This window comes from Cervus elaphus, chromosome X (genome assembly GCF_910594005.1).
Source record: "Cervus elaphus chromosome X, mCerEla1.1, whole genome shotgun sequence".
In the NCBI taxonomy this organism is placed as follows: domain Eukaryota; kingdom Metazoa; phylum Chordata; class Mammalia; order Artiodactyla; family Cervidae; genus Cervus; species Cervus elaphus.
In genome coordinates, this window is record NC_057848.1 from 29,812,108 (window position 1) to 29,834,777 (window position 22,670).

Below are 22,670 nucleotides of genomic sequence, written 5' to 3' on the forward strand. Positions count from 1 at the left end.
TCATTTTTCATTCCAATCCCAAAGAAAGGCAATGCCAAAGAATGTTCAAACTACCACACAATTGCACCCATCTCACATGCTCAAAATTCACCAAGCCAGGCTTCAACAGTAGACAAATTGGAACTTCCAGATGTTCAAGCTGGATTTAGAAAAGGCAGAGAAACCAGAGATCAAATTGCCAACATCCGTTGGATCACAGAAAAAGCGAGAGTTCCAGAAAAACATCCACTTCCACTTTATTGACAATGCCAAAGTCTTTTACTGTGTGGATCACAACAAACTGTGGAAAATTCTTTAAGAGGTGGGAATACCAGACTACCTTACCTGCCTCCTGAGAAATCTGTATGCAGGTCAAGAAGCAACAGTTAGAACAGGACATGGAACAACAGACTTGTTCCAGATTGGGAAAGGATGCATGTTGTCACCCAGCTTATTTAACTTATATGCAGAGTACATCATGGGAAATGCTGGACTGGATGAAGCACAAGCTGAAAAAAAATTGCCAGGTAAAATATCAATAACCTCAGATATGCATATGATACCACCCTTACAGCAGAAAGCAAAGAGTAACTAAAGATCCTCTTGATGAAACTGAAAGAGGAGAGTGAAAAAGCTGGCTTAAAATTCAACATTCAGAAAATGAGGATCATGGCATCCAGTCCTATCACTTCATGGCAAATAGATGGAGAAACAATGGAATCAGTGATAGACTTTATTTTGGGGGGCACCAAAATCACTGCAGGTGGTGACTGCAGCCATGAAATTAAAAGGCGCCTGCTCCTTGGAAGAAAAGCTATAACAAACATATAGCATATTAAAAAGCAGAGACATTACATTACCGACAAAGGTCCATCTAGTCAAGGCTATGTTTCTTCCAGTAGTCATGTATGGATGTGAGAGTTGGACTATAAAGAAAGCTGAGAGCTGAAGAATTGATGTTTTTGAACTGTGGTGTTGGAGAAGACTCTTGACAATCCCTTGGAGTGCAAGGCGATCCAACCAGTCCATCCTAAAGGAGATCAGTCCTGAATATTCATTGGAAGGACTGATACTGAAGCTGGAACTCTGATACTTTGGCTACCTGATGTGAAGAACTGACTCATTGGATAAGACCCTGATGCTGGGAAAGATTGAAGGCAGGAGGAGAAGGGGATGACAGAGGATAAGATGATTGGATGGCATCACTGACTCAATGGACATGAGTTTGAGCACAGTCTGGGAGTTTGTGATGGACAGAGAAGCCTGAGGTGCTGCAGTCCATGGGGTCGCAAAGAGTTGGACACGACTGAGTGACTGAACTGAATATTATTGAAGTCTAGTTGACTTACAATGTTATGTTAATTTCTGCTGTACAGCAAAGTGATTCAGTTATACATCTATATTATTTTTATCTTATTTTCCATTATGGTTTGCCACAGAATATTGAATTTAGTTACCTGGGCTATACAGTAGGTCCTGTTGCTTATCCATTCTACAAATAATAGTTTGCATCTGCTACTCCCAAGCTCCCAATTCATCCCTCCCCACACCACACCTTGGTAACAAGTCTGCTCTCTGTCTGTCAGATTGTTTCTGTTTCACAGATAAGTTCATCTGAGTACACACATTATTCTTATGAAATTGACACAGACCATTAAAAGTGGTATGGGAAAGTATATGAAATAATGTGAAATGGACCAGTGGTTTTCCTTTACAGACCAAATACAATGCTACAGTCAGTTTTCCATTTTTTTGAAATTATCTGAAAAATGACTCTAGCACAGAAAAATGACACTAAAGTGAATACATAGTGAAAATATATGCATTTCTCTTCCACGTAATATTTTCACATTATTGTCTCCTGATACTATTTGGATCATACAAGGGAATCTCCTTCGAAGGAAGGTCAGGTATGAAATAAGACTATTAATACTTATTTAGCACTATATGTATCCTTTAGCAGATGCACTTGAGATATTTGCTCCTTACAATAATTGTCTAATATGGGTATAATTATTTCCATTTTGCAAGTGAGGAAAGGCGAATTATGAGATACTGTGATGCAGTCATTATAAAATTTCCCATCTAATTCTCACATCATTTTTGCAGCCTCTAAAGATTATTGCTTAGAACTACATTTCATAAAAGGTTGAAAAACATGATGTACAAATTCTTCAATTTCTTCTGCATGTATTAACTATAATTCTTTCATAAAAGAATCCATCCCTTGTCAACTATGCATAGGTGTAATATGCACAGGAAAGGCCAGGTGAATATACAATTCATTGACAATATTTCCACTTTCAAAAATGAGTTTTTTCCCTACAACTCTCAAAGGTGAGCAGTGTGTTGGTTTTTCTGGATTTTTTAAAGAGTGTGATACATGTTAGAGCTCATAGGTATTCCTATATTTAAGGTGTTTTAGTGCATTACAATTATTAATGTTTTTGATGTTCAAATTTTTCTATCTTTGGCCAATGGGAGCCCTTCAGTTATGATTCTTTTTGATATAATTTCTGTTATGAGAGTTCAGTCCACACTCACCTTGTAAAATCCTTACCTAGACCAGAAATCAGGCATTTCTCCAGTAAGCCTGGTTCCTTTTAGTGGGAAATGTGTTTAGAGAATTCAGTGCAGAGACTACCATTGCTGATTGCTACTGGATTGGTCAGTGTTTCTTGCCCTTTTCAGTGAATAGAGCCAGTAAACTTACGTCTCATATTTAGAGACTCTACATCATTGTCATGCATCTTGGGCTGCTCTTCTGTCCTCTTATAGGTACACATTTTTATCATCATTTGTATAACTGTACAGTTTAGAGAATATAAGAAAATATAACACACATTTGTTTTCACCCCTTTTGTATGTAAAAGTTGTTATATTTTACTTCAGAGCTATTCAATAGAGATTTCTGTGGATACGGGAACATTCTGTATTCTGCTCTTCAACACAGCAACCGTTAACTAACAGAGGCTTATTCAGGAATTGAACATTTAGCTACTAAAACGTGGCAACTGTGACTGATTCTTAATGTCATGTAATTTTAATTTAATTTACTGTAAGTAGTTACTTGAGGTTAGTGGCTACCCTATTGGACAGCAGCAGCTCTGCACACTTTATTGCACCTGTTTTTTATATCACTGAACATTATATCCTGGCGATGACTCCATAGCAATACAGAAAGAGAGTCTTACTAGTTTTTATAGCTATATAGGTCTTTTGGATGTAGATGGACCACAGTTTATTCAACCAGCTCCCTGTTGGTGTATATATCTTGTTTCTTATCTTAAAATCTTATTAATTGTTCTGGAAGGAAAGACTTTGAGCTTGTGTCTTTTTTTCTTTTTACATTGTTACTTTAGGGTAGATTCTTAGAAAAGACACTGCTGATTCCAAGGGTAAGTACTCTGGTAATTTCCTTACATCATAACAAATACCCTGGTTAGGAATTGTATCATGTCACATTACCACCAGCAAAAATGTACTTGTCTCCCTATTTCTTCACAGACTATGTAAATGATTAGAAGAGGTATCCTGATTTTTTTTCTCTTTGCATCTCTTAAGAGTTAGGTTGAACAGTTTTTAACATGTTTAAGGAGCATTTTCTCAGGAAGTACTTCTTTGTATCTAGTGTGCTTTCTCCTTCAGAATGTTCTAATTTGCCTTTTCTTTTTCATAATCTTTCTACTACAAGTAGATAAACTTTGTTAGTTACATAAGTTGTATATTTTCCCCAATGTGTAACTTTTCACTTTACTTTGCTTATGAGATTTTTCACCATGCAATTTTTAATGGAATCAAGTGTTACCAGGGTTTTCTCTTACTGCCTCTGGATTTGAAGTCAACTTTGGAAAATTTTTCCCAAGTATTAGCTTATAGAGGAATTTACTGTGGGTGTACATTTGTGGCCAGGAGAGAGAGAAAGGGACCATATTAGAGTGTCAGGTGTAAGAGGAACCCAGAAAACAAGTGACCATCATGTGAGAAATCTGGGAACACCACTTCACTAAGTCAAGAGAGTTGGGCATTTGGACCAGAGTCTTCATCCTGTGTTTGTCTTCATAGCTCAGTCTCTACTCTTTTCCATCCCTTGTGGGTACATACCAGGCTCCCCCTGACTGGCAGAGAACATCTTCATGAAGCAGGAATTCTGTGTCATCTCAAATGGACTTATCAGATGACTAAATGGATAGAACCACCCTCTTATCTCCTTAGAGATAATAAATTCAAAACCAATTCCAAAGTGTACCATTTTGACAGAACAAAAGAAAGGGAAACCTCCAGCTGGATCTGGTGAGAAGAAGCAAAACTGAAACCAACGCTGATCACCTCATCCTTGACTCTCTAAGCAATGCCCAGTCAGAAAAGGTAATAAATAGCCTATTAGTCCTATGCAAAAGGACAGAGATTTGAGTTAGAAGGTGCCACAGTCTCCTGCATTACAAGCTCTCCCACTCAGCTACATCATTTCTTGTTTCCATGATGGTTTCTGGGACTCAAAGTCAAGATCAGATTCATCTTGCTTAGAATGAAGTCTGAAGTCAAAGGGATGAGGGATGTATCCCCATCCCCAAGGGATGGCCACTAACGTCCATCATGTTTCCTATAGGCATTTCCAGTTATGCAGGTCTGCGGATGAAGAGAGAGAGGCTGAGATGCAGATAAGGAATTTGACTGACAGTTCCTGGCACATAGTACGCACACAGTACACATAATACCTCAGTGAGAAGCAGGATAGAAACTACACACATATCCTTTTAGTCTTTTTATGCACATCTGAATTTTCAAAGAAAGTTAAGGTCCCCTTGTACCTACTTCTGTTTTTTAGGAAACTTTTTACTTTGAAAAAAAAATGATGTCTTTTCATTGAGGGAGAGAAAGAAAAATGTGTAGAAAATGGAGAGTGCTGCCTCCTGGTGAACAGAGTCAGAACTGCAGGTATGAGTGTCTGAACTGGGGGTTTGGCAAAGGATGGGGGATGGAAAGAGCTGTGGAATTGAACGGATTCCCTCCTACAGACCAAGATTTCTAGACTTCACACTGGCAGCAGTCCTTCTGTGTTTATGCCCAAGCTGGGATCTTCAAGCCCTGGGACTGGAAATCCAGCCTCTTAGTGAACTGAGTAGAAAGCTGCATGAGCTAGTGTATGAATAATTGGTATAAACAGTTTGAGACAAGAAACAGATATAAATACACACACAAACAGAAAACTGTCAAGTACATTGTTTTCATCTCCTTCTGAAACAATGAATATATGAACATTACATCTGCTATCAGGGTGCAATTTTTTGTATTTTCAACATTTTATTCAGTAAATTACATATTGAAAACACCCTAAAAAAAAAAATGAAAACACCCTAGAAATGCAACGTTATAAAATAAAAACATCCTCTATCTTTGACAATGCATATTCACTGAATAATCATTAAAGAGATCTGTTTAATCCTTAAGTCAGTGAATGTATTTCTACACTATTATTTTGTGACTCAGCTGTTGATAAACCTGTTTTACAAAACTTTCTCTTAATATGTTGATAAGTCACCAATTAATACTTCTCTTTGTTTAACACATTTGAAAAAAATAGAGACACGAGTTTCTCTTAACTTCTTGGTGCCTACTTTCCAGATTTTTCTCTGCATGTAATACAGTAACATATTTAATCACACTCATACAGCCATGCTGATATATATTCTTTGCAAAAAAAAGCATCATATTTTTGGTACATCATGACAATCCTGTTCACTTAATATGATTTAGTTCTTACTTATTTACGTAGTTTTTTTTTCTTTTCAAGTGTTTTTATGTGCTCTTGATATCTTTGACCTACTCTATTGGTCCTACTCTACTATAGGACCTACTCTACTGTAGGACCTACTATAGGTCTTACATTGACCTACTCTATTTAAGAAATAAACCTATACGTGAATATAATATCTTCCAGGTGTTTACACATCTTTTAATGTTGTTATGCAGAGGATATCTAATCCTTCGTAATGAGTTTTAGTGTTTTGCATGTACTTCACATTGTTTTGAAAAGAACAACTGGATAATGATGCTTCCTGGGATGTCGAATGTCAGTTAAAGTATAAAATGGGGAATGCTGAATCATTTTTGTAACTCCAGTTTATGAATCCTGAAGTAGTAGTTAATAAAGCTGTTTCCTAGGTCATGTTACTTAACTTTTACATTCTGTTCCCTGAAATGAACTGAGCAAGGTAGCAGGATAGATTATTATATAGGAATCTATTGCATTCTATTATACTAATAAAGAATTATCAGAAAGAGAATGCAAAAAAAAACAACAACAACAAAAACAATTCCATTTAAAATGCCATCAAAAATACCTAAGAATAAACTTAACCAAGACATAAAAACTCTAAACCTTGATAAAATAAATGGAAGAAAATTCGAAGAATTTAAAAGATATCCCATCATCTTAGATCTGAACACTTAATATTATAAACATGTCTATACCTCCCAAAGATATCAACAGATTTAATGCAATCCTTATCAAAAAACCTGTTACATTTTCACAGAACTAGAACAAATATTTCAAAAATCTATATAGGACTACAAAAAGACTCAGAATTACCAAAGCAATCCTGAGGTAAGGAACAAAGCTTGAGACATAACCCTCCCAGACTTCAGGCTATACTAGGAAACTACAGTCATCAAAGCCACTCAATACTGGAACAAAAGCAGACATATGTATCAATGGACAGAAATAATCCCACGAGTGTGTGCCTATGTGCGAAGTTGCTTTAGTCATGTCCGACTCTTTGCAACCCCATGGACTGTAGCCCACCAGGCTCCTCTGTCCATGAGATTTTCCAGGCAAGGATACTGGAGCGGGTTGCCATTTCCTTCTCCAGGGGATCTTCCCAACTGAGGGATTGAACCTGGGTCTCCTGCACTGCAGGCAGATTCTTTACCAACGGAGCTACAAGGGAACCCCAAGTATCATGCCCAACTCTCTGCAACCCCGTGGACCCACCAGGCTCCTCTGTCCATGGGATTCTCCAGGCAAGAATACTGGGGTGTGTTGCCATTTCCTTCTCCAGGGGATCTTCCTGACCCAGGGATCGAACCCAGGTCTCCCACATTGCAGGCAGACACTTTAACCTCTGAGCCACCAGGAAAGCCCAAGCAAATATTAGGGAAATGCAAATCAAAACCACAATGGGGTTATGCCTCACATGGGTCAGACTGGCTATCATAAAAAGTCTACAAATAATAAATTCTGGAGAGGGTGTGGAGAAAAGGGGCCTTGATACACTGTGGGTGGGAATTAAATTGGTGCAGCCACTATGGAGAATGGTATGGAAGTACCTGAAAAAGCTACAAATATAGCTACCATAGGATCCAGAATTTCCACTTCTGGGTACATAACCAGGAAAAAAAGAAAACTGTCATTCATAGCAGCACCATTTACAGTAACCAAGACACTCAAACAACACAAGTACCCATCAACAGATGACTAGCTTAAGAAGATGTGATATGATACACACACACACACACACATACACACATAAACAGTGGACCATCACTCAGCCATAAAAGAATGAAATATTACCATTTGCAGCAGCATAGACAGACCTAGAGAATACTATAATCAAGTAAGTCAGAAAGAGAAAGTAAATATTATATAATATTATTTATATGTTGAATCTTAAAAATAATACAAATGAATCTATATTCAATACAGAAACAGACTCACAGACAGACAAACTGAGATTATGATTACCAAAGGGGATAGGGAGTGGAGAGGGACAGGAATTAATTAATAGGAATTTGGGGTTAACAGATACAAACTTTTATACACAAAAACGATAACAAATAAGGAGTTGCAGTAAGGTACAGACATTATATTGATTAATTTATAATAATATATGGACAATAATCTAAAATGCATATATATATATATATATCCAAATTGCTTTACTGTACACCTGAAAATAATGCTTTACATCAGCTGTATCTCAATTTAAAAAATTCACACACAAAAAAACTCTTTCTCACTGTTTGTTAAGTGCATATTGGCGTTGAAAAGAGATTAGGGCTGAATGAGATAAAATGTAAAACAGATTTCATATACTAGTTGTGAACATGTTACTATCCTGCAATTCAGGTCCTCTTTACAAAGAGTAACAGCTTGTGCTGCCTCCTGGGTTCAGTTCAGCACCTCAGGAATCAGCTTATCATTGTGGCCGCCACAGCCATTCCTCCTGGCCCAGGGAGTAGGACTTCATCCCCGTTATCATCTTCATGTCCAGTGGGGAGCATGATACAACCTAGATTCTACATCAGGTGAGTTTTCCACTATCAGTCTTTAAGCCCTGGAAATCCATCATCTAAAATGGAGCTGCTGGTTGGCCTGTGCAGAGGGCAAAGGGTAGATATCTGACCCTGGAAATTTTACATTCTCCATCAGTCTGAGGTTGACCATCTGTACAAGAGGACTACAGCTGCCTACTTCTAGACTTGTTAGAAGAAAAGGAGAAAACCTCAAAGAACAGCTCATACACAACAGGACTTTGAGATGTATTACTTCTGGCCCACCTTGCATCTTGTGTGTGCATGCTAAGTTGCTTCAGTTGTGTCTATCTCTGTGCAACCCTAAGGACTGCAGCCCACCAGGCTCCTTTGTCCATGGGATTCTCCAGGCAAGAATACTGGGTGGGTTGCCATTTCCTTCTCCAGGGGATCTTCCTGACCCAGGGATCGAACCCAGTCTCTTATGTCTATCTGCATTGGAAAGTAGGTTTTTTTACCACTAGCACCACCTCAGAACGTTTCTGCCTGTGTCCTCTTAAATAGAATATTTGAAAAAGTGTCTGGAAATGTAGCATCAAGTAAATGTTGGTTCCATCTCATCAATTCCTATTTCCTCACACTTTCTGGTGTCCTTTTTCAAATTCTAGTTTGACCAGAAGTAACTTCTTATTGAACCCCCAAGGAAGGATTAGTACAGGAGAGCAGAGAATAGGCACAGGTCAGCTAGACAGAAGTCATCAAGCAAATGTCCAGTTCCAGAGTCATCAACTGACCACAGGACCTGGACTGAGTCCCTTACTTGTGTTGGCCTCAGTCCTAACACAGAAGTACACTCACCTTAGAAACAGAGGTGATGGGCAAAGCCAGGCAGAACCTGGTCAGAAGACCAGGATTTGATGTTGGGAACCATTATGTGCTGATTGATTTACCTTGATAAATTAGTGATTTATCTAATATGTGTGCTTGGTATATTTTATCATTTTTGTGGGTTTTTTTCAGTTTTATGTGTATTTATGTGTATTTTTCTTACTACTCAGCCAAAATATGAATGATGGCGGTGGTAATTAGCAAGAAGTTAGGGATGAACCCAACTGAGAGTGGAGTATCTAGGAAGTGAACACAGTGTGGAGGTGAGGGATGCAGACAAGCTTTGGGCTCTCCCTGGGTGCCTGGCCCTGTGCCCTTCCTCTAATGACCCAAGGAAGATTCTTACCCAATAGCATTCCTGGTTCTCAGCTGCAGACAGTGGTGACGTGCGGGCTACCAGGGAGGTGCCTAGCTGAAGCACTCTGCCCTGATCAGCTCCTGCTCCACTGAAGGCCGCCATAGCTGCCCTTCCATTGCTATCTCCCAGCTCTTTGCTTCTGGGTATCAGAAAAGTTCCCCCTGTGGAACCTTCCAGACTTGATTCTTAAAGGGCTTCCACATGCAAATGATACTCTATTATCCCCAGTCCTCAAAAGTTGTCCTGCACACTAGGGAAGGGGGACTCTGAGGTAAAGAAGGAAATGTCTTTCTCTCAGAGGTATGTCATCTCCACATATTTACCCAACACACTGTGTTTTTGTAAGCAATGACATTTCCTATACACAGCCCGATGATACACACACATGCACACACACACGTAGATATGCTGGCAATTCAGTTTAATTCTAATTCATCTCCTCATGAAACTGAACATAATGAATTCTTTTCTTAAGTAATGAATGCATGTGCACATGTATGTGCGGTATCATATTCATCAATAGGGGCTTTTGAGGGAGTGCCCCTTGAGCCTGTTATATCATGGGAGAGCAAAGTGACCATTGCTCCAGCCCACAGTCTAAAAGGGAGGCTGTTCTATTGTCCTCCAGAGAAGGCAAGGGACAGAACCTCACCCCAAGTTCCTGCTTATCTGGACAGGTGATAGAAGCTATAAGAGGAGGAGCTCTGTCTGTGAAATGGGATTCATCTCTAACACAGAGCTGTCCTGAGGAGTGAGTGAGAAAGCCTGGGGCTAAGGCAGGCACTGTCATTTCTCATGGTTCTCCTAATGAGAAAGTAGATATCATTAGAAAGGAAGCAAAGTCTCTGTGATGTGACTGGAGTTCAAAGTTCTAAAGAGAGAAGGAACTCTAGTCTCTTGGGAGACTCAGAAGCTCCTAAGAGGCACCCAACATCATACCTGTGAGCAAACTCTGATCGAGTCCCTACGCTGGGAAGACAGGCTTGCCTTTGACTCACCTGGTGATTTCAGTGAGAGATGGCAACAGGGCAGCAAGCTGTGGTGTTGCCTAACTGCTGCTTCTGGACTGCTCCTTATGTTATTACACTGATAGGAAAATTCTGGACCTGTCTCTCATTCAACACTGCAGAGGGGGGATCAGATCATGCAACTTCCAGCCATGTCACACCAGAATTTCCAATATCTGCTGCCTCCGTGTGAGACAAAAAACTAAAAGTACTACCATTTCATTGAAATACAATGGTCCATTCTTTCATTCACTAATAACTCAATATATATTGGGCTTAAAATTTACACTGTTCCATGGCTGATTCATGTCAATGTGTGACAGAACCCACTGCAATGTTGTGGAGTATTTAGCCTCCAACTAATAAAAATAAATGAAAAAAAAAATTTACACTATTCCATTTGAAATAGCTCTTTACTCCGCAGTAGAAATAAGAGGTTAAGAAAGAAAATGTGTACATGGGCAAATTTAAGGGTAAAAAATGAGATGGGATGGCTCCTTCACATTAACTTTTAATCTTGCTCAAGTTTCAAGACATTGAAGATTAAGTAATCAATCCTTGGACTTCACTTCCCCATTCAACCACATGCCTCTCTTTCTCTTCATTTCTGTCTCTGGTTTCCTTTTCTCTCTCAGAATGAGATCTCATTTTCTGTAGATAAATACACAAATATATATATATATATATATATATACACACACACACACACACAAATATGTATATACCTACATAAGCAAACTTCAAGGAAGACATAATGAAGATGAAAACATTAAAGGGGTATCTTTGGGTGGTATGTTGTGGAACAATGATTTTCCCTGCTCCCCACTAGACATCTACTGTGACATAAAGAGTGGAATGAACCTCAGGCACAGTGCATCAAGATAAAAGTGCCTGAAAACCCAATTGTCTATACAGACAGGTGCAGGATTCACCAAACTCACAAAAATGATTCAAGCCTGCTCAAAACAACTAGAAGCTTACTATGTACTAAGAATGAAATGTTCCAGGTTAAAATAACTGAAATAAACAAGGAAAACAATTTACCTTCAAGTTCCCATTAATTATTCGTCCACTCCTCTCAGTTCCCTCCCAACTCCACGCAAACCCGGCAGTCACATCTGAGACTATTAGAGGTGATTCCACACTGGGAGGAGAAAGCCCACACCATTTCATGCTACTCAGGGGAGAGGTGGAACATGAAAGTGGTCGACAGTGCAGGCACTGTGATGGAGAATGCAGACGCTGAGCTTCACTGGGACTGGCTTCCCTCACAAACAGCTCGTCATTCACTATACAAAGACTGGAGGAAAAGTGCACATGTGGACAATTTATGGATGGACCACCTGCACCCCAATCCTGACTGCTCCCACTAACACTCAGCAACCAGATCCCTTCCATACCCTCCTGTGTCTGTACCCAGGCTCCTTGACTGGTTCCTCTGCCCCTCACACAGAGCTCACCTTCAGAGAGATTTTCTACCAGCTTCACTCAGTGAACAGGCTGATCCCCAACCCAGGGACAACTTCACATTTACCCTGAACAGTAACCCAGTACACAGCAGTACAGGGGTGTACAGTCTGATCCCCATTTTCAGAAGAAGACACTGAGTCACAGACAGATCATGTGACTTGACCAAGGTCACACAGAGAGTGAGCATTGGCTCAAGGAGAGAACCCATGTGCTGATTCCAGAGCCCATGCTACTCCTAACCACTAGGCTAGACTGGTCCTTGGATCTCCCTGCTGGCTTTCCACACTACTGAGTCAGCCTAAGATCTGCATCACCACATGCCCAGGGCCCTGAGCCCAGGCTGGATGGGCCATCCTGCCCACAACATGGCTCTCACCTGGAAGAGCTGATGGGAGTAGTGATGAAGGTCCTGGTGAAGGCATGCACACAGCCCTGAGAACTTCCTTCCACTTCAACAACAAAAAACAAACAATAAGCAAGAATACCCCTTAGAGCCCCACGTGTTTACAGGCTCCCACATCATTCCCGAGTCAGGGTCTGACTTGACACTCATGCTGAGGGGACAGCTGTTCACTTGGGGAGCCTGGGTGTCAGGAATGGGGAAGGCAACTGTAGGAGATGTCTGCTCCCAGTGACATGTCCCCATGACAACCACTTCACAAGTTCATGGGATGCATTTTTCTCCGTTGCCGAAGAGATGGATATTATGAGGAAACTGTGAGGTTAAGTAGTAGCCCAGGTTCTCAGTGTAAGGATCTGGTATGGCAGCCACCAAACTCCACAGCCTGTGTCCCTAATGCCCAGGGTGGGCAGGGCAGACATGGACGCAGTTAAGACCTGGGTTGTCTGTGGGAAGACTGAGGGCTGGCGGGGGTGGGGGGAAGGTGAGGGCGGGGAGGGGAAGGGGAGAATCTGGAAGGAAGAGTTCTGGTGGGAGGGAGCCTGACCAGGTGAGAGAGCAGTGTGGCATCTAGGGGGAGCGGGCTGCACATACTCACCTTCCTTGAACACCCCACTGACAGAGAAACAGAGCATGGTTTCCTAATAGGCAAGAGACCAGGTACTCAGTCACCCCTCAACCTCTTCCCCGCCAGTGGCTTCCTGCCTCCCACTACCAACGGAGGAGCAGGTACTCACCGTCTGGAAACACATGTCCACCATGAAGGAGCTGAAGTCATGCTGAGTTTTGGGCAATGCACAGAGGGCATGCACAATGTCATGTTTTGTGTGTTTCAGCATTTGGACACGCAGGTCTGTGGGGGAGAGGAAGAAAGGGAAGGTCAGGGCAGCCACACCATGGATGCTATGATTGGCCCCCTCACAGCACTTCCCACCTAGCTTTCCCACCACACACTCACTTGGGTCCTTGAGCTTCTCTGTATTCCTGTTGTCCTTGAAGTACAGGCGCATGCTGCTTCTAGGAGACACAGAGGAAGCTTGGGTGGTAGTCTAGCCATCATAGGTGTCAGCAGGAGCTGGCCTGCATCTGCTGGGGAACCACACAGCCTGGGGGAGGAGTCTAGGCTGTGATACTCACAATCCTGAGTCCTTGGGGTGGAATGGAATCGTCAGGAAGAAGCAGGCCTCCTCGTGATAAAAATCCAGGAGTCCCTGGCGATCTCCATAGTCATGAATCAAGTAATACCTGAGGGAAGCAGTGAGTACAATCTATCTCTCTGGTCTGGAGTTTGGGTGGTCACCCTTTCCTAGACCTCCCCTTGTTCAGATTCCCAGGGGTACTTACTCCTGCAGGAATTGCAGGATTTGACTGTTCACCTGATCAAATCCAAAGAAACTTCCCTGCAATCAAAACAGTCCTCAGGACAAGGGCTGACACACCCTCATGTACCACCTAGGACCCTGCTGGATCCAATGTGCTCACCTTGCACATTGATAAGAACTTGGGAACTTCAATAGCACACTTAGAACCTGAGAGTGTCTCCTGGCCATCCTGAAGGAGGGAAGAAGAAGTCAGCAGTGCAGTCCAGGATGTGGTGTTGGATGATCAGGGAAAAGGATGGGCCCAGGATGGGGTGGGGGTCTGAGGTCAGAGGAGAAAGGGTCCTGGAAATGCCAGTGGCAGGACTACATTTTCAATTATCTTCATGGTTTCCCCAAAGCCTGTGGCGTACAAGGCTGAAGAAGATCCAGAGCTTTTTCAGACTCTTACAGAGAATGGTACACCTCCCTCCCACAGGACATTTAAGGGTCAGGTTCAAAAATAGAATGTGGACAGTTCCTAACATGTTTCAGAGTAGTTTGAGGGCACTGTCGATGCTATTTAGTGGAGTCTGTGATCAAGGAATGCACTTACCAAGCTTAGTAACCTAGGGAACAATTCCAGGATGGTGTTGCCAAAATCAAGACAAGAGAGAAAAGTCAGTGAAACTGTGGAGATGACCCTCCTCATTGGAGCAAGTCACTCACAGCAATCACAGCCCTGTGTGCCCCCCACAGAACCCAGTATCTTAGCATTCCAGGGCCCTGGTCACCACTCCATGGACTGACCCAGAGGGAGACTGTTTCCTCCACTCCTTCCTACCACTCCCTCCTCCATCTCCTTTCTCCTGGGTAGCTCCCAGCCAGACTGTCCTGACTCCCTTCTCCAGTGCCACAAGGACCAACACTTCAAATTCAGTCTGCCAGGCCTGCCTTCCCTCCCTTCCTTCCTTCCTCACGGGCCCACTGAAGGCTATGCAGAGAACAGGGAATGGGGGGAGAGCCCAGTGCTTTGCTATATTACAGGTTGTCTGACACTCTGTCAAGTCAGAACAAACCTCAGGGATGACCAGGTGTTATGTTAGGGAGGTGAGCAAGGTGGGGCTCAGGAGGTAGGGAGAGGGAGTGGAGGGAGGAGGGGAGAGATGAGAGAGAAATAGGGATGCAGAGACAAGGCAGAGAGTGACCTTATGTTGGTTGACTTATCAGGGAAGTTGGTGCACACGGCATTTCTGTCTGCACATATCCCTTCTGGTTCCAGCTGCTGACCCTTGTCCATCTGCCCTTCAGCCTTCACCTGGAATTATGAGTAAAACCCACATCTACCAGATATCTCTTCATCCATATCCTTCCTTTCCCTACAAATCCACTCCCCCTCATCTGTTACCACCCCATGAACCCTCCTACCTTCCTTTCAAGGGAGGATCTGGGTGCCCCACCTCACCTCAGTGTTGGAGATGTTCAAGTTCTGGGCATTGGAAGCATTCCTCATAATTGTGGACAGGCCATCCAGCAGGTAGGGTTTCTTGTTGCTCAGGTCCAAGGACGAAAACTATGGTGAGGAAAGGGAGTGAGGACCCCAAAGGGAATACCTGAGACATATCTGTCTCTTCTACCTAATCTCTCCCTCCCTCACCATCGGTCCCAACATTGGGCCTAGGTCCTCACCATGGGCCTGATCCCTGGAAGGATGTGCAGGGAAACAACCATGCCATTTCTACAGTTCTGTGTCATTCCAATATCACAGGTCATCAAGTCTCCAGGAAGCCAGGACAAGGGAGACAGAGGCTGAGAGGGTCCCAGATGGTACACCTCCAGCACCAACCCCTCCCCATGATATCATCTCTGAGTGCTCTACCCAGACAGACCATCTACCCTCACCTGTCCTACAATTACTGCTGTAGCCATACCAGGGCCAAAGCAGAGTCTCTGGATGTCAAGAGATTGCTGGCAGGCATCCTATGGTTTGTTCATGGTCAGCTGCAGAGTTAGGGATGGGGTTCAGTGGCTCTGAGTCTGAGGGTGAGCGGAGGGGAGCAGTGGGTCTGGCTGTGAGTGCACAGTTTATGCTTAGTCTGCATTACCTTTATCTGCTCCACCTTTTCAGACGTCAGCACCTTCTGCACAGACTGGGGTGACTCACAGGGTTCAACCAAGATAAATATCTGTAGAGAACACAGGAAGGACTGGTTAAGCTCTAGGAAATCTGTGCATGGGATCAAGCAAGACCATGCCCCTCCCCTGCCCTCTTGTCCCTAGTCAGGCCTGATCACGCCCTTGACACACACCTTTTCATTAACCTCATTGAAAATCTTGCCATTGATATTCTTCAATGCACAGGCAATGTTGGCATTCTCTACAAAGAACTGGGCCTGCATTTTCTCATAGTGAAACTGTAGGGAGAGTGACAGGAAAACAGAATATGAGACCAGGGCCATTTCCTTTCTGGGCCTGCCACTTACCCCATTTCGTCTCATCATCTCCATGTCCTGTATTACTTCGAATGCAATGAAGGGGACACTGCTTTGCTTCTGAATCAAATTCAGCAGCCACTTCTCATCATATTTTATACCAAAGGGAATCTAGGAACCAGAGAACAAATGGGAAAGAGAATGGATACAAAGAAATCTACGGTTAACGTAAGACCCAACTGTGTCTTGATATAGGACCTTTTTTTCAGGCTTTAAATCATTTTTAAAGTTAGGACAATATCTGTTATCTTAACTTTTTTTTTTTTTTACTAGACATGGATTTTCTATATAACTTTCTTTTCATTCAAACACTCTTCCTGAATAAGTCGACTTAATATGTTTCACATGTACTTCCTTTTATTAATTTCCAAGAGATCCATATGAGGTAGACTTGGCCTGTCACTCTGACATGGACCCGAGAGACTCAACCTCTTCCCACACTCAGCTTGAGCCAAACACGTGATCTGGTGTGAAGTGTTCCATCTCCTTGGCAGTAGGTTTCCTCTTTTGCTTTTAGTCAACCTCTCCCATGCTCCTCCTTGCAGGCAATCTATTTCCTTTCTATTGCTTCTCTGAACTCACCCTTAGATGATCTAGGAAGATAGCTCCTAGTAAGAACAAGACAGATTACCAACACCACTGCCCCAGAAAAATTCCCAGCATCTCTACACAAATCCAACCTGACTCTCTCTATCATCTTCTACATATTAGGTCCATTTAGCCAAGATACTCACTGTGATCTTGAACCAGCTCCCCAAGGTCTCATCCTGTCTGTTTCTCCCCATTCTTTTTTCTGGAGGCTTTTGTTTTGTCTCCATGTAAATATGCATTTGGTCTTGTTTCTGAAAACTACTTCTCCAATGATGGGATGGAAGTTCACAGCGAGCACTGTGGGGAAGTGGAGAGAAGAAAGTGGTCCATATAGGCTTGGAAAGTCTTCTCTACATTTTCCCACATGATACCAGAGCTACAATGATTATTGCTCAAGCATTAACCTCATCAAGTATTCCTCAATCTTTCAGGTTGGATAGAAAAATGACTGGTTTAACTACAAGATTTTGTTGTTCACTGGTTGGTACATGTCAGCCATGGTGACTGGTCACTTACTCTCTTGCTTGGTTGTCCATACAAGCATCACTTTCTTCTGAATCTCTGTCTTGCTGCTGCTGGGAAATGACCTGTTCAGACCAATAGGTGTATCGTCTTCGGTAAACACCCCAGCTTGGTGCTCTTCTTTGTAAAGGGTTCACTTTATTGGTGTGCTCTAAAATTGACAACAACATATCAGTGGTCCCAGTACCAGAAGTCCTCAGTAAATATCATGGCTAAAGAAAAATTATCACTGACTTTGTGATAAACAGAAATGCATCTCATGCTAAAAAAAAAAAAAAGGTAGAAGACTTCACTCTGGCTCCACTTTTCAGGAAATGAGAGGTAGGGAGCAGTCACAGCCAAGAGGAAAACAGGCACTGAGGTCTGGATCTAGAGTACAGTCTGTGATGTTAGACTTTGATCTACTTGGTTCAGGCTAAGCGACCTGGGACAAGTGGCATTTCATCCCCAAGTCTCAGTTCTCTGCTCTGCTCTGGGGGGACATTAAAACATACCCTTAAATCTACCATAGTGTGATAGTTCAAAGGTCAAAGGTGATCTGCATCCCTGAAGGAAAAATTAGAGAAATGAATGATAAGTCTGATGAAAAGATCCAGAATGGAGTCTGGAGAGATATAATATGGAGAATATCAAAAGAGAAGTGTAGAGAATTACAGGTGATGCAAGGAGTATACCTAATACACAGTTAATGTGAGTGCCAGAGAGGAGGAGAGGAAGACAGTGGAGAAATGGTAGCTGATGAGAACTTGGTTGAAAAGTTTCCAAAAGTAGCAAGATATCAACAGAAGATAGCAATATTAATTGGATTAAAAGTATTTTTTAAGGAAAAATATTTTTAAAAGAAACTGCGTTCATTTAATCATCATGCAACAATAACTCAGAAAATTTGTGGTCAAAAGATTCAAACTAAAAGAAAATTTATATGTTATTTTTCAGGCAGAAGAAATAACTTCCCAGGTGGAGTCACATAGATACAGGAAAGAAAGCCTAATGCCATCTGTGAATGTGTGAGCAACTTTAAATGAGTACTGACTATATAACACAATGATTCTAATTTCTTCTGGGAATTTAAATATAGGGAGAATGAAAACATGTGACAATATGTTTGGAGGCAGTATACAGAATCAAAGTGTCTCAAGGTCCCATAATTCTCCCAGCAGTTTTAAAGCAGTTTTAAAATAATTTTATTTAATTAGCTAATATTAGACTATGAAATAGCAAAAATATCCATTGTAATCTGACGGATAACTACTACAAGAATGGCAAAAGAATGTTTATCTAGCCACATGTAGTAATAATTTCATAGTTATAAAATATTAATCATTTCAAAGGAATTTAGAAGAGGAAAATACATATGTATATATACATTAATATGACATATGTAAACAAAATTACATCTTTTTTTTACATTAAAAGATTCAGACTAAATATTACTAAAAAAAAAAAAAAAAAACCAAAGCAACAAACAGACAAAAGGCTGTTATCAGATGGGAGAAGAAACCTTCCATCAAATACTCTTGAAAAGAAACACATGCAAAATTTAATCATCTAGAAAATTTGAAAATTAAAAATGGCAAAATGTATACCTTTTCCACATGAGCCTACAGAAAGCTGGTGTAACCATATTATACCAAAAGAAAATGTAGACTTTAAGAAAAAAAAAAAAACATTACAAGAGAAAGAGATTTTCTTATGCTAACAGAGGCAATGCTGTAAGAAGATATTAACACAAAATTCTAAATGCATGCCTTAATTCAAAACCAAAATATTGAAAACTAGTACTGACAGAAATAGAGAATGGACAAAACAAAAGTCACAGTGGGAAACTAACACAGCTCACCTAGTGACAAATGAAGTGGCAAATTAAAAAAAAAACTAAGCTAGATGGTGAAGATTTTTAAATATGACAAATATACTAACAAATTAATTTAATTGATATAGAACCACCCATATACATAGGAACTCAGATGGAATGTTGCAGAATCAATCATATACTGGAAAATAAAGCAAGCTTCAAGAAGTGTCTATGGACTAATACAATTTACCCTTGCTAGTTAATAGAAGATTCTATTAGAAGATTCTATTCTTCTAATAGAAGTAGTAATGGTGGATTTTCTTACTCTTCCACCTCTATTATTAATCCAAAGAATGGTAGTTTCTACGAACCCCACCCTTCATCTAGATTACCATCCCCCTTCTCCAAGCCCTAAGCTACATGACTCAGGTTTTTTCCTTAAATAGGGGAAAAAATCCATACGATGGGATATTGTCCGTGTGGGATGAAGATGGGTGTCCGAGCCCACGTGGCCCATTTCCTCAGAGTAGAAATTAATCAGCCTTGGCCCTCTCCCCGCTTTCTCTATAGGAGGATCAGCTGGTTGGGGTCCTGTGGGTTGGAATGGGGTAAGGAACCCAGAACTCTTCCTGCTCTGTAACAATCTGAAGAGACGCTCTCACACAGACCAACTCACCCATGGGATGGCCTGAAAGCAGAGATCTGTCACCACTGTCCTCACAGGCTGCTCTAGAAGGGACTGTGTGGGTCTGGAGCTGGAGGTTTGGAGAATATCAAGGAACGCTGGCAAGCAAGGAGACAGCAGGCCCCAAACTCTCAGGGTCACGAAAGATGGAGTCCTTACAGGAAGTCCCTTCCCCAAGAGCATAAAGGAGGAGAGCCCTGGGAGTCAGAGGAGACTAAACTTCCTGTAATTACTGCCCTCTGAGTTTGCTACCAGCCTAACATACAGGGAACTCTTTCCAACAGTACCTCCCCTTCAGAGGAGGCCAAGTAGAATCTGGAGGCTTAGGGGATCTTGATACTTACAGCTACACACACAGAGAACTCTCTATGCCAGATTCTGCATTAGCTACATTACATTGTGTTCCTTCATTCTGCAGACCCAGAGAACTGGGAGGGCCAGCAGTAGGAAACTCTCTGTCCTTGCTACATTGCATCTGTTCTTTCATGTATTCCTCACAAGGGGACTCTGATACCAGGATCATCAGCTTTCCCAGGTTGCTGAGGCTTACTGAGGTGCTGCACTTGTCTAGGGTCATTCGGATGCTACTGGGAGAAACAGGCTGAAACTGAACTCCACGGAATGGGAGATAACTTGTTGAAGCATAGCTTTACTAAATATTTGGTGCAATATAGGGGGTTTTCTGAAGTTTATGCAAAGTACCCGACCATTCTAAAAATAATCAAATGGCTAAAATTAAATCTAACACATTCCAGAGGATCATATGAAAACAACAATAACAACAAACAAACAAACAAACAAAAAACCTTGAAAGTATAAAGAAAATACCAGAGTTTGATGGGTCACTGTAATGACAGTGGGGGGGGGGGAGCTAAAACATATCCTTTCCTTTAAAAATATATAATCAATGTAGGCAGATATCCCCTAGTGCAGTCATCCCCAACCCCTGGGCCACGGAAAAATACCAGTCCCAGGCCTGCTAAGAACAGGATCTCACAGTGGGAGGTGAGCATAGGACTGTCAAGCAAGCAAGAAAAGGTTCATCTGGACCTCCCCACCACTAGATTTACTGTCTGAACCATCCCCCCCTCTCTTAGAGCCAGAACTGTAGCTCTGAAAGCTTCAAATCAGATGGATTTCTAAAGAGAGAAGGAGGGAGAAGCCTGGACTCCAATTCATGAACCAGAACTTTCTGGAATTTGTAATATCTTCTGGAATTTTCCAATATTTTCTATTGGAAAATATGGATCTCTATGCCCTGAAAGAGGAAGTCCAGGACTGAGAGAGGTGATGAAAACCCGAACAAGAGGGTGTGACCATCTGAGGTGAGGGAAAATGTAAGGCAGAAATGCATACGAATACACAGATACAATGTCAAGTCAAAAGATGAAAATTTTGACTTTTTATGAAACATTATCATATGAATATTTTTATAACATGTAAATATATGAACTTTTCTGTCAATTAGTTACTAGTTATTTTCAAGTGTTCCTCTCGACAAATTAGCCTAGTTATAAAATTTGAAACATTAAAAATATATTCTTAGAAACTCACATGATTCTGTACTTTACATCTACATAATCACTTCACCATGACTCACAGATACCCTAGACATCCAATGTAAAAGGATTGGTGCATGTTTTCCTGAAGTGTTTCTCTTCTGGTAAGGTGTGTTTTGTATTTATGTGTGTTTTCGGAAGGTGGGGTGGGGTGGGGTGGGGGTGTGATAAATTACTCAGTTCATATTATCGTAATCTTCTAAGTTACTTTTCATTCCAATCCCAAAGAAAGGCAATGCCAAAGAATGCTCAAACTACCACACAATTGCACTCATCTCACATGCTAGTAAAGGATGCTTAAAATTCTCCAAGCCAGGCTTCAGCAATACGTGAACCGTGAACTTCCAGATGTTCAAGCTGGTTTTAGAAAAGGCAGAGGAACCAGAGATCAAATTGCCAACATCCACTGGATTATCGAAAAAGCAAAAGAGTTCCAGAAAAATATCTACTTCTACTTTATTGACTATGCCGAAGCCTTTGACTGTGTGGAACACAATAAACTGTGGAAAATTCTGAAAGAGATGGAAATACCAGACCACCTGACCTGCCTCTTGAAGAACCTGTATGCAGGTCAGGAAGAAACAGTTAGAACTGAACATGGAACAACAGACTGGTTCCAAATAGGAAAAGGAGTATGACAAGGTTGTATATCGTCACCCTGCTTATTTAACTTCTATGCAGAGTACATCATGAGAAACACTAGACTGGAGGAAGCACAGGCTGGAATCAAGATTAACAGGAAAAATAACAGTAAACTCAGATATGCAGATGATACCACCCTTATGGCAGAAAGTGAAGAAGAACTAAAGAGCCTCTTGATGAAAGTGAAAGAGGAGAGTGAAAAAGTTGGCTTACAGCTCAACATTCTGAAAACTAAGATCATGGCATATGGTCCCATCACTTCATGGCAAATAGATGGGGAAACAGTGGCTGACTTTATTTTGGGGGGCTCCAGAATCACTGCAGATGGTCACTGCAGCCATGAAATTAAAAGATGCTTACTCCTTGGAAGGAAAGTTATGACCAACCTAGACAGCATATTAAAAAGCAGAGACATTACTTTGCCAACAAAGGTCCATCTAGTCAAAGGCTATGGTTTTTCCAGTGGTCATATATGGATGTGAGAGTTGGACTATAAAGAAAGCTGAGCACCAAAGAATTGATTCTTTTGAACTGTGGTGTTGGAGAAGACTCTTGAGAGTCCCTTGCACTGCAAGGAGATCCAACCAGTCCATCCTAAAGGAGATCAGTCCTGGGTGTTCATTGGTAGGACTGATGTTGAAGCTGAAACTCCAATACTTTGGCCACCTGATGCGAAGAGTCGACTCATTTGAAAAGACCCTGATGCTGGGAAAGATTGAGGGCAGGAGGAG

General features: G+C 41.6%; 1 protein-coding gene and 1 long non-coding RNA gene across 4 annotated transcripts in view; one reads left to right on the plus strand and one right to left on the minus strand.

Annotated features, from left to right (window-relative positions):
* The window catches only part of LOC122690783, a 51,068-nt gene extending 41,923 nt beyond the window's left edge, over nucleotides 1-9,145 (plus strand). Inside the window, exons 4-6 of one of the 2 annotated variants that reach the window (XR_006340103.1) lie at nucleotides 4,808-4,917; nucleotides 8,108-8,286; nucleotides 8,411-9,145. This is a non-coding gene — a long non-coding RNA (uncharacterized LOC122690783). Of the gene's footprint in view, nucleotides 1-4,807; nucleotides 6,122-8,107; nucleotides 8,287-8,410 lie in introns of those variants that run through there. The other variant, XR_006340102.1, reaches the window with a different exon arrangement.
* Nucleotides 9,146-10,498: 1,353 nt separating this feature from the next.
* On the minus strand, nucleotides 10,499-19,958 carry LOC122690782 (nuclear RNA export factor 3-like). Of its 2 annotated transcripts, none has more exons than XM_043897720.1 (18): nucleotides 19,730-19,958; nucleotides 17,253-17,409; nucleotides 16,880-17,033; nucleotides 16,173-16,256; nucleotides 15,963-16,067; nucleotides 15,774-15,839; nucleotides 15,119-15,226; nucleotides 14,862-14,971; nucleotides 14,270-14,282; nucleotides 13,838-13,906; nucleotides 13,700-13,755; nucleotides 13,493-13,600; nucleotides 13,314-13,372; nucleotides 13,093-13,208; nucleotides 12,954-12,996; nucleotides 12,332-12,404; nucleotides 11,530-11,785; nucleotides 10,499-11,136 (listed from the first exon to the last, which is right to left on the minus strand). In XM_043897720.1, the coding sequence occupies exons 1-18, from the start codon at nucleotides 19,731-19,733 to the stop codon at nucleotides 11,029-11,031; spliced, it is 1,689 nt and encodes a 562-aa protein (XP_043753655.1). In that variant the 5' UTR covers nucleotides 19,734-19,958; the 3' UTR covers nucleotides 10,499-11,028. The 2 variants fall into 2 exon arrangements, with proteins under 2 accessions (XP_043753655.1, XP_043753654.1); XM_043897719.1 differs by having other exon boundaries at nucleotides 15,759-15,839.
* Nucleotides 19,959-22,670: the final 2,712 nt, after the last annotated feature.